This window comes from Phoenix dactylifera, chromosome 8 (genome assembly GCF_051530095.1).
Source record: "Phoenix dactylifera cultivar Ajwa chromosome 8, Ajwa_hap1_PhDact_Kaust_v1.1, whole genome shotgun sequence".
NCBI classification, from domain to species: domain Eukaryota; kingdom Viridiplantae; phylum Streptophyta; class Magnoliopsida; order Arecales; family Arecaceae; genus Phoenix; species Phoenix dactylifera.
In genome coordinates, this window is record NC_143197.1 from 26115497 (window position 1) to 26127418 (window position 11922).

The 11922-nt window shown below is 36.0% G+C and overlaps 1 protein-coding gene across 1 annotated transcript; it reads left to right on the forward strand.

Annotated features, from left to right (window-relative positions):
* The first annotated feature begins 482 nt into the window (after window positions 1-482).
* LOC103722970 (proteasome subunit alpha type-3) lies at window positions 483-11680 on the forward strand. The gene is made up of 10 exons (XM_008813736.6): window positions 483-727; window positions 899-938; window positions 1035-1118; window positions 4515-4588; window positions 4742-4828; window positions 4931-5015; window positions 5339-5385; window positions 5799-5864; window positions 8750-8840; window positions 11338-11680. The coding sequence occupies exons 1-10, from the start codon at window positions 624-626 to the stop codon at window positions 11407-11409; spliced, it is 750 nt and encodes a 249-aa protein (XP_008811958.1). The 5' UTR covers window positions 483-623; the 3' UTR covers window positions 11410-11680.
* The last annotated feature ends 242 nt before the right edge of the window (window positions 11681-11922 follow it).

Consider the following 11922-nt stretch of genomic DNA (forward strand, 5'->3'; position numbering starts at 1 on the left):
TCTATCTAAATAAATTCAATTTTGAAAAATAAAATAAAATAGTTACCTTGAAAATGGAAAAAAATAATGAGATTTCAATCACTCTTTTTAAGAGTGACACAATGTCAAAAAAAGAGGAAAAAACATGAGAGAGATTCCGTCATTAACTTTATAATTTAAATAAAAAATAATTAATAATTTTATATTTATTTACTTTCTCAAGTGTTTTGTAAGCATTCAATTGCCAGTGAAAAAAGGATGGGGGGAAGAAGAGAACGGAAGGCCACAAAACACAGCAACAAAGAGATGGAAGCGGAAAAAGAGTATTGCTACGCGTACCCGAGAATCTACCCGGAAAAGACCAAACCGGCTTTTTACGCTATTCATGGAGTTTAGGTGGTTTACTCGGGGCTTGAATGCCCATTCTACCCCTGTCGGTCCATCTAAAAGCGGGTCTGGGTTCCTGAGTCAAATAGACGGCCGCTGTCAGCCTTTTCTAATATTTCTCCTCTTTTTCTTCTCTTCTTGAGCCTTAAGAAACCCTTCCTTGGCCTTTATAACCAAAACCTTCGCTCTCGCTCACTCTCCATTCGATTTCATTCGAAGAAAGACGGAGGAAAAAAAAGTGGAAGCGAAGAGGCATCATGAGCAGCATCGGCACGGGTTACGATCTCTCGGTCACTACGTTCTCCCCCGATGGGAGAGTCTTCCAAATTGAGTACGCCGCCAAGGCCGTCGACAACAGCGGGTTGGATCCCTTCTCTATCTTTTAATTTCTCGAAATCTTCGTTGTTCTGCTTGATCTTACTCTAGATTCTCTCGACGTTTTTTTTTTTCTAATTTTTTGATTTTTTTGAGTTATTTTTGTGGTTTTGAAATCTAAAGGTTTTTTTTCTTCTTCTCCTTTTTGTTCTGCTAGGACTGTAATTGGGATCAAATGCAAGGACGGGATCGTTATGGTATGCTTCGATGGATTTGATTTCTTTCTGTTTCCTACACAAAATTTTTAGGGTTTTTGCTTTGTTAGTTAAACATTTTGATTTGGGCGGTGTTAGGGTGTGGAGAAGCTCATTTCATCGAAGATGATGTTAGCAGGGTCGAATCGGAGGATCCACTCCGTTCATCGGCATTCTGGCATGGTAAATTCTTGTGAATCTTTCACCTTCTCTTTATTTTAGTTGGGAGCCTGCTTTTCGATTTGTTGCTGCTACAGATTAGTATTCTAACTTTCAGTTAGGCCATGTATTTTTGTAAATTTGTTGTGGTAATTATGATCTCCGGACCGTTTTACCTGTTAATGAGCACATGTCGTATACTGGTGATAAATTTGGTCAGCAGTGCTAGATGCGATTTTGGAGTTTGGACCATAGGGATTTTGTCTTTGATTGTCTTACTAAATCGATTGTGTAGGTGTGAGGATCTAACTGTATGATACTAACGTAACCAAGCATTTCTAGGTTGTAGAAAAATAAATAGATGCACATATACATACGCATATATGCAGGTATATGGGCATGTATTTTGTTGGAACAGAGACACCATCTTGCATTAACCTGATATTCAGAATTACCGGAGTTAGAGAATCACCCATTCTCAAATCTGGTACTAAGAACTTCTTTTCCCTATAAGGAAGTACATGTGAACAATTTTCATTTATAAGAGAACACTTTTTTCCTCTTCTTCATCTTCTTCTTCTTGTTTTTTTCAAAATAAATTTTGGTGATAACACCAAATTTTCATGCATACCCCTCTAAAGTCTCATAGTTTTTTTTTAAATTTTTTTATGATATACATAAGAAAATCTTTTCAATTGTCTTAAGATAAAAGGGAGCTGGATTATAGGTGGAGTTTTTTGACCTTGTAAGAAACTTGTTGAGAGAACAATGGCAATATGAGGCAAGGGAAATATATTTGGTTGTCTTGATGTGGAATGACATGCCATTGCCATCTTTTGACCGTGAAGCATTGCAGTGTGGCTACTCAAAGACCATGCTGCACCATGTGCTATATGTTCAGCATGGGATGCATTTGATACACTGGCAACTGTGTGTTGTACCTTTACAAGGTGAGCTGATCTGTGCCTTTGGCATACTACCTTGTAAAATGTTGACCATAAAAATGAGTTATAGCCTGACATGTAGTTCCCGCAAATGCTGATTTTACTTTCATGCATTCCATGTATGTGTGTAGTCTTTCCTTGTACATGCAGTCTGCTGGCTCTGCTTTTTGCTATGCATCCACTGCAGTAAGTACAATTTGAAATGGAGGTGATCCTTAGATTGACCATAACCTAGAAGTGCTTCCCATTGTTAAACTTTTTAATACTCATGTATCTCCCATTCAATTCTTAGACAGTTGGGATAGGGCTTTATGGTTATGATTATGAAACCCCGCTACTTAATTCTGAACTCAGTTTATAATCAGATTTTCAGATGGTCTAAGAAGTCTATTATCTTGTCAATGAATCAGTATCAACACTGTTTTCATCTGAACATCTAAAAGTTTGTTAGAAATTCCATTAATGTCTCATCGTTTTATGTCTTAATCAAACTTATGATGTTCCTTTTATCTACCATACCCATTTCTCATCTTTTTATGTTTTGCTATTTTTTGTTCTACAATAAATTGTTTGAATCTGCAGTGAATTATGCAACTTACTATATACAGTAGGTGCTTATACATTAATTCTTTTGATTACCTAGAAGTAAAAACATCTGCTGGTGAAAACATGCAGCGTTGGTAAATCTCGTTAGTGACAATCTCAAAAACTAATGGTATGGAGAAGGAACCCAATCATTAAGATTAGAACAAGATGAAAAACTCACAATTAGCAAAGGGAGTATAATTTATGATTGGCTTCAAGTCAGTTCTAGTCACAGTTGGGCTAAAAAACCCTTAACCTATGCTTAGGCAATTATAATTGTGTTGGAAAGAATGAACTCATTTATGCTTAGCTTCAGTTCATCTGTTCTGCAACTAATTCATCTTAAAGAAATGGGCAACTAATTCATCTTGAAGAAATATAAAAAATTATAAGTTTAAGGCCAAACTTTGTGCGAGCTATCATAACTGAAAAATTGTACAAATCTCTCAAAAAAATGTTGAATAACTCTTCCATTCATATGCCTCTTGGCATGTTTCACGTTACTTTGTTCTGAATTTGTGCTAGACATGTCCCTTGAAATCCTAGTCATCTCTATTCTCGTCACGTGAATTCATAGGCTCCTTTTGTCTGTATTGAATTTTATTCCTCTTTGTTGCCAACAACCACTTGTCTTTTTCTAATATTTTGGGAAAATGTGTTTCTCTTACTCATGCACATTTCTTAGTGTCAAACTGGTTTACATGTATTTTCTTAGTATGAAACTAGTTCACATGTGTTGGATAACTTCTAGAATCAATTACTATTGGAGTCAAATTTTCAAGATACTTTCTACTGCAATCATGATAAACTCTATTTCAGTTCATAGATATTACTTCATCGCAATATAGTTGAGTTCACCCAATTTACCAAAATTATTGATCCATCAAAAATGATTTGCTAATGTCTGTTCATGGGTTAAAATGTGTAATTCTGAAGGTTTTCTAGAAAATTTTTGCACCAATATGATGGGCATGTGAATGATGTTAGAAAGATTTAGTGGTTGATGAAGTAACTCATGTCCTTTACAAACAGTAGCAACTAATGCTTTTGGAATACAATATTTTATATTTTTATCAATGATAATCAGTAATGATGCCTGAACTTCTTTCCAACAACATAATATGATTCCAATTTTCTTGTTCATGCATGTCACATATTCATAAATCATACTTGTTTTAGTGCTATCAATATTTCTAGATCATTTTATAAAGATCCTGCGAAAAGAGCTATATTTTGAGACCTGATGCCCCGACTTTCTACAAATTGTTATGTTTAAGAAACCCAACAGCATTTACATTCGCCATAAACATTCTTTTGTTTGTCTTTCGGATTTTTCTGTTTATAGTATCTTTAAACAATAGTCTTAATGCAACCATGTAGGCTAAAATGGCTGGAGACACCTACATCTGTTCCCCCTGATGGGTAAAGTTGCTGTGTTAATTGCTATTGATTGGTCAAATATTTTGTTTCTGTTAAAATGTGTTTCAAACTTTTAATGTTATTTTAAATACATCAAATAACATTACTATGGATGCTTGAACTGGGAGCCAAGATTTCTAACATAGCTGATGTATTGATCCTTGTCACTTGTCTGCATATATGGTTTTCATCTAAAGTTCTTTTTTACCAGTTTTTCTTTGAAAAAGATGTCCATAACTGACAATCCTTGCCCCATCCTTTTTAGGTAACATTCTACCATAGAGAGAACATATGTTTTCTGTATAGGGTGAAATATATGTTCGGAATGTTATCCTGTACTGTGTCTAAAGCCTCCTTTGTTGTACCAATTAAAAATTTATTTTCAGAATTATTGTGGACATCTTGTATTTACTGTCACATTCTGCCACCTTGGATTAATTTTATTTTTAACTTTCTCCATTCTTAATTGCAGGCTGTGGCAGGCTTGGCTGCAGATGGTAGGCAAATCGTTGCACGAGCTAAGTCTGAAGCAACCAGTTATGAAAGGTTTACATTTGGCAACTCTGTGCCATGAACAGTTTCTTTAGAAAATAATTATATAATTTTCAAAAATGCAAAGGATGGTTACCTGAAGCAAATTGTTTTGATTTTCATTATTTGAATTGCAAAAGAAATAATATAATATTCTAATGATGATAGAGTCTATGGCGAGCCAATACCCGTGAAAGAACTTGCAGAACGTGTTGCCGGTTATGTTCATCTTTGCACGCTTTATTGGTGGCTGAGGTTGGACATTTTTCTTGTGTTTTCACTTGTAACCTCATTCACTGAAAATAAGTTATACGATGAATGAGCTTATTTGCTTTTACTTCAAACTTTAAATTGCAGGCCATTTGGCTGTGGAGTTCTTCTTGGGGGTTATGACAGAGATGGACCGCAGCTGTACATGATTGAACCATCAGGAATCTCATATGTGAGTGTTCATTGTGGTGTATGAAAAAAATAATGCGAGAAAACTAGTGCCGCTTTTATCTTTCTTTTGTGAGTCATAACTATGTGTTATTTGTCATTGGTCATCAATAATAGCAACAATTTAGAGGCTCATAGGCCTATGCAAGTCCATAAGTGAGGATATGAATGTTTGTGCATGTGTGAACATGCATGCATGTATGTGCACACACACACGTCTGTGAGTGTGCAAATCTGTGAAAGCAGTGGGTCTAGCTTTATTCAAGTTCCATTTTAGAGTTCAAGTTACCAGCAATTTATAATCTTTGATAAGTGAAATTTGTGCAGAGGTACTTTGGTGCTGCAATTGGAAAGGGAAGACAGGCTGCAAAAACGTAAGTTAATGCTCACCTATTTATATGCTTCCTTATTGCAACTTATTTGATAAAGGTGCGAATTCGTTCATTCCTTGATTAACTTTGAATGAAAGTAATAGCATAGACTCTTCCTACAATCACACACACCTCATCTTGTAATTATCATTTCAGTATTCAGATTTTATGCACTATGTTCTTGCATGTTTATCATCTTGTTTTTACATATTACTCTCACATGAATGCTCCTTGGCTATTCATATTTGTTTGTATGCTCATGCTCAATATTTTTAAGTATGTAGGTTAGTGCAAGTCCTAATTCGTGGCTCAAAATAACTCTTTTTTTATTCTTCTGCTGGATCTATATGATGACATGAATATATTTGACTTTATATTCCTGTTATTGACATGGCTTAATTGATGGTGTTATACAGAGAGATAGAGAAGCTGAAGTTATCTGAACTAACTTGCAGGGAAGGGGTTATTGAAGTTGCCAAGATGTAAGTGATTCTGCAATCATTCCGTTATCTTGTTCTGACAGTAGATTACCCCTTATTATTGTGTTCTCTTGTTGTGTTACTCTGAGGTGCTTGTGCACATCCAGGCCGTCTTTGGATGGCTTGACAATCCTACCCTAATGATATTTCCCATGTTTGTGGGACTTTTCAAATAACAGGCCATGAGAAGAGATAAGTTGGAGGAATTGGGGAAGCTACTAACTCTACCACTAAATATATTTTTTGGCATGTCACTGCATGTGAAAAATGATTTTTTTAATAGCCTGGAATATTGTGGGATCCTCACTTTCTCCCAATCTCATTGACCTTTTTCCTGTTCCCGCCGCCTGTCTTCCTTTCCTCTCTTCATTCCTTTGCATCCATTCTGAAATGTCGCACAACCTGCTCAGGCATGCAAACGGGCCCTCAGTTTGATCAATTAGTTATACCTTCTGTTGTGGGAGGCAGCAACAAGTGGTATTGGAGCTGTTTGGCAGCAATCACAGTGGTCTTGTTTGCAGTAGCAGCAAGAGTGGGATGATGGTGGTGGCATCACTAGATGCAATGATGGCAATAGGGAGTCTGAAAAGCTTCAGTTAATCAAGTGAAGTTGGGAACAATCATCTGTTCCATTAGTTTTAATCTTTCAGTGATCACAAAAGCACCACTCTTCTCAGAAAATATGGCATGTGGAAGAAAAGAAATCATGTCTTTATTCCCACAGTCAAACGGCAGAACATAGGTTTCTTCTATGGATTCTTGTGTAATTTCTTGACAATTGCACACTCTTCTAGAGTTTCATGGTGTCATATGGAAGGTAAAGTGAAGGTTTATAGTCGAAAAGGTTTATTATGATTGCTATTATAATAGGAGACTTATGGAAAAAAGGTAGTAGGAGAATTTTGGAATTTGAAGCTTGGATTCGAATACTCAGCAGGGATCAAACAATATAGCAGACTTATTAGATTAACAGGCATTAAAAAAATACTATGAGATCCAAAGAACTTGGCTTTTTACTATCGCTTATCTTGTGTATGGGAATTTGATCTCCTTCCTTGCGATCCATTTTTATCTTTGTTAGAGACAGGCATTCTCTGCTTTGGAAATCATTGAAGATGAAAATTCAAACTAGACGAAACAGGAAATTAATATTTTACCTTGGAAGTATTTGTAAATAAGTTTGCATGACTCACGACCCCACTAAAGATGCAGCTGTTTTAGCTTAGTCGTGGTTCATGTTGTTGCAGGTAGGCTCAGGTTACGCCGCCTTCATATCTTCCTGTGAATTAGAAAATGATGCCATTGGTTATTAGATATATCTGATCTATCTAGTGATAATACCTGGTATCAGTAGTGTGCTGTACCATGTTTGGAAATATTAAGCTGATTAGCTTCCAAGAGTATTTCTTTTCCTAACTCTATCTATAATGTTCATAGTTTCAGACTTCGAAATTGTCTTTAAAATCTCCTTGGATGAAGGATAATTTACTCAAGAGTCTTTAGAGTTCCTTTTTACTTTTTTTTTTTCAATAGTAGTGTATCTCCTTGAAAGTTAAACATCGTGTTTAGAGAATCCCCCTTCCCCATCTAATCCTACTGATTTCTGGGGTTCTTGCAACAAGAAAGCCATTCTTTTGAATTTTATGGTTTATTGATGTAATAAGGTAGATTGGAGGATTGACTTGGAAACAGTATGTTTGCTGCTGCCACCTGATCAAGAGAAAATTAACTGAAGTTTGCAAATATATCACATGGAAATATATGACACCATACAAAATGGCAGATCTGTTATGCTAAGGGTAAATTTAGATAGTTCCATTACAAATAATTCATTCTTTTTTAGTTTTACATCTTTGTCTACTTTGGGTTCAGTCCCTGTCTTTATTCTTTTTAGTTTTACATCTTTGTCTGCTTTGGTTTCAATCCTTGTCTTTATTGTTCTTGGTAAGGTACAATCCTTATCTGCTCTGGGAAATTTATTAGTTCACTTGCCAAAGCGTGATAGTGCCTTCCAAGATGTAGCTATTTAGAAAGGAAAGTGCCACTCATATAGAAGGTGCTGTTTGTTCTCTTGCAGTGGGTCCTTGTGACCTTTCTGTCCTAGCTTAATCATCAGTTACCTTTTGTCTCTTCACTACATATTTTGTTATTTCTGGTCCTATGGAATTGTGATTTAAATGTGATATTATAAGGTGATTTTCAAATGCCATATATGGGAAAGTAGAATATTTCACCACATATAAACCAAGGTTTGCCGAACCAGTATTGGGGCTTGTACCGGTCGACAACTGGTTGGCACGGTATGGTCCGTGTTGTGCCATTTTGGGGCATACCGAAACAGGGAGAGGAAAAGGAGGGAGTGGGGGAAGGCTTCTCAGTGACAAAGCCCTCTTATGCCGGCTGGCCATGAGTGGTGGTTTTTTTTTTGGGGGGGGGGGGTGAAGATGGGGGAGCGAGCGGCGTCTGGCACCGAAGAGAATGAGAGAGCCCTCAAAGGCTCTTGAACGATCGGACAAAGTGGGGGAGAATCATTGAGCGGAGGGTTTTTATAGCTGAACCGAGGTGTGATGCTGAATCATTCTGACTGGGCTTCAGTTCGGTGGTTCGGCGATCACTTATGTAGACTATTCTCGACCTTTTAACTATATATTAAATTCAGTAACCTAAAAAAGAAAGTGAATTTCCTATTCTCTTACCGTTTCAATGTGACAACTTGGATTTGTTTTAAGTAAAAAATTGACTGGAAGAATATTTAAACATCTCTTTTGCTGGTTGATTCTTCAGAAAAGAAGGGATGGTCTTTTTCTATGCATGGGCATCACCTTCTGCAACTCCTTTTTGCACTCTTTCACCATATGGTTTGCATTTTTTTTTTTTGTGACATGCAGAATTTATGGGGTACATGACGAGGCAAAGGATAAAGCCTTTGAGTTGGAAATGAGCTGGGTCTGTGATGAGTCCAATCGCCAGCACCAGAAGGTAACTATAACAAATGGTGCCCAGTGAAGGAATCATATGCATATCACCAAAAAAAAGGGAATCAGATGCATAAACAGTATTTTAGCAAAACAAACATAAAAGTATTTTAACTATAAAGATGTTGCCCAGTGAAGGATAAATATGCATAAACGGTATTTTAATGTCATTGAGTTCACTTACAGTTTGCGATGGCCATATTCTACATTATCATTGGTTTTAATATGATTTGGATAGAAGTCGTTTTTACCCCAAATGTTGATGTTTATATTCGATAGTAATGTTTTTATCATTCACCACAAAGTGCTCATTTTAGTGTTTGCCACTTCTTTCTTTTTCTGGTAATATGCTTTACAAGAATGCAACAGGAACCTTTCTTGTTCTGGTGGCTAAATTGCCATATCCATCACTGACAAAACATACCTAAAAAGGTCGATTTTACAAATTCCTTCGTGCAATTGATTCTTTGCAACAGTGAGCCCTCCACCAATGCTAACTAGGTCCAATTCTTTTCATGACTTACAATTAGTTTTTTTTTTTTCGTTCTTCCCACTTTTCCAGCTTATCACAAATCTAAACCTTGAAGGCCCATTTGCAGTATGCATTGCAGAAAACCAAACAATTTGAATCAATTCTATTTTATTATCATCTATTGGTATATATATTTCTAAGTTCTTTTATGTACTCATTCCTAATGTTGTTCCTAGGTTACCTTTAGACTCAGAACTGCCTTTAAAATAATTCTGAAGATGCTCCTCAGAAGAAAATGCGTTGGAATTGAATATATTGTTTGTCAAAATGTATTATTATTCTTCAACTAGGTGGCATTAAAGAAGAATATCCATATTTTTTTTGTCCGTCCTGTTTGGAAATATGAAGAAGCATCTCTTTGTTGGTCACTCTCAACAAAATTTTCCCAATGCACCCCACCCCTTATTTCCAAACATCTTCCAAAACAAATGAGACAACTGAGAACTCATATCTCCACCATGTCCACTCCTATTTATTACTTTGTTGTTTATTATTCTTTTATATCTACTTTAGTCCTTAAATTCGCTTGTGCTACTCATCACCAACCTGATTTACATAGCCAACTTGAACTCAAATCTTTTAATTTCATATTGTTTTCATTAGTGCATGCTTGTTTGGACACATGTATGCATTTGTTGCATGCGTTTATATGTTTATGTGCACACCTGCCCATAGTTTGAGGGGTGCTTTTCAGTTTAAGTTCTGATAGTTTCCTGATGTCATCACTGTTTCACAAATATTAGTTGCTAATACACTTAATAGAGACTCTTGATTAAGTATTGTTTTATATATTGTTGATTAATGTCTGAAGGTATTGTTGAGTGACATGACAGTTGACAATTAATAATCAGTAACGTCTGATTCTAAATATTTTTGTGATTTCTATATATAATATAAGTTATGACACTTCCAGCCACAGTGATAATACCAGGTGTGAAGAAAGAACTTTATACATATTGTAAATTCGGTGTTTAGAGTTGCAAGATGAAAATCTAACTTGTTGGATGTGATTAATGAGATCTACAATGCCTGCCAACAAAATTTTATAAATTTTGGATATCTCTCACATATGTGCACCAAATAATCCCAATTAATAATTACAATGGTAAAACATTCCTTTGTGTTTGCATATGGCTTGATGCATAGTGAATAAGTATCCAAAACATAGAAATTTTCGTTTCGGGCATTTGACTGTATGCGTCGCATCTAAGAATACAGATTTTCACAGTGCAACTCCCATTGGAGTCCTCTTTTACATCCTGTTGTTGTAACTGCACTATATACGGGAAAAATTAGGCTGGTTGTCTTTAGAACTTGCTTGGTTACTGAGAAAAGGGAGAGAAAATTTTGTAAGAGAGGAAAATTTTCTGTTGTCTTGTAATAAAGTGAGAATTCGAGAGAAAAATAAGGTGAAATTAAGGTTACTATTTTCTCAACGGGGCCTTAAATTTTTCTTCTCTTATAAATATTGAGTTTGAGAGAAATAAAACAAGGCTGGTGCTACAAGATGGCACTTCCCAACAACTTTCTGTACAAGTTTCCTTGCAATATTCTCAATTCAAGCAAACATGAGAAAATTCTGGAGCCCTTTTTTTTCTTCTTTTTTCCCCTATGATTTGATGATTTGCTTTTCTTATTTCATTTTCTTAGCAGCCACACAGAGCCTTTTAGTCTGGTGGCTCTGGTCTTTGATTTAATTGATGAAAAATGCTTGGTGTTCAATATATGGCCCTCGACATGACCTTTTCCAATGTGGTGCTTACTTTTTACAGCCTGATTGTATGACCTAGATGAGTAGGTTTGTGGCGGGCATCATATGTGGAATCATATATTGGAGCTTAGCTATCATTGCTCATATCTGATAGCTTTTCCAATAATTTATGCCCGTCTTGACGGGTCTAAATTTAAACAAAGCGTGTGGATGTTTATAATTTATGAAGCTCCTTAAAATGATTCCTTCAATTAACAGGTGCCAGATGATCTCTTGGAGGAAGCCAAGGCAGCTGCGAAAGCTGCATTAGAGGAAATGGATGCAGATTAAGAGCATTTGATTGGTGCTTCATTTTATATTCATTTTCAACTTCGTACACTCCGGCAATGTATTCAGTTTGCTCATTTTTCTGTTGTCGATGAAACTCGCCCCTCCCATAGGGATCTGCTCAAGAAAATCAGGTTATGAGTGTTTTTCATTGTATTGTTAAAATGAACATTGTTTTGTGGTGATAGCTAGTGAAAAACTGACTTTTTCATAGGTTGCTTTAGCATGAAACTGTTGGATCTTCCATCACAAATGCAAACGAAACCTTGTTTCAGTTGCTTAGGCTCTGATATGTCTAAAGGCTTCGCTGTTTTAATTATTCTAGACGTTTCTGCCGGGGTTACCGAGCATTTCCGAAGACAAGGGCTCATTTGAACTCCGTATTGTATTATAATTATTAAGTGTAGGTATGCTGTAACTGCATCCTTGGACTGCATTGTAGCTCCAGCCTCCAGAGTATGCCAAAGAGCATTTATCCTTCTTTTACCTTATATGTCAAGTGGTAAAAAAAAAAAA

Coding starts and splice junctions, on each gene's coding strand:
- LOC103722970 (XM_008813736.6), top strand. CDS start 624: ATGAGCAGCATCGGCACGGGTTACGATCTCTCGGTCACTACGTTCTCC. Junction 728..898: donor AAGGCCGTCGACAACAGCGG/GTTGGATCCCTT, acceptor TTGTTCTGCTAG/GACTGTAATTGGGATCAAAT. Junction 4,829..4,930: donor ACGCTTTATTGGTGGCTGAG/GTTGGACATTTT, acceptor TTTAAATTGCAG/GCCATTTGGCTGTGGAGTTC.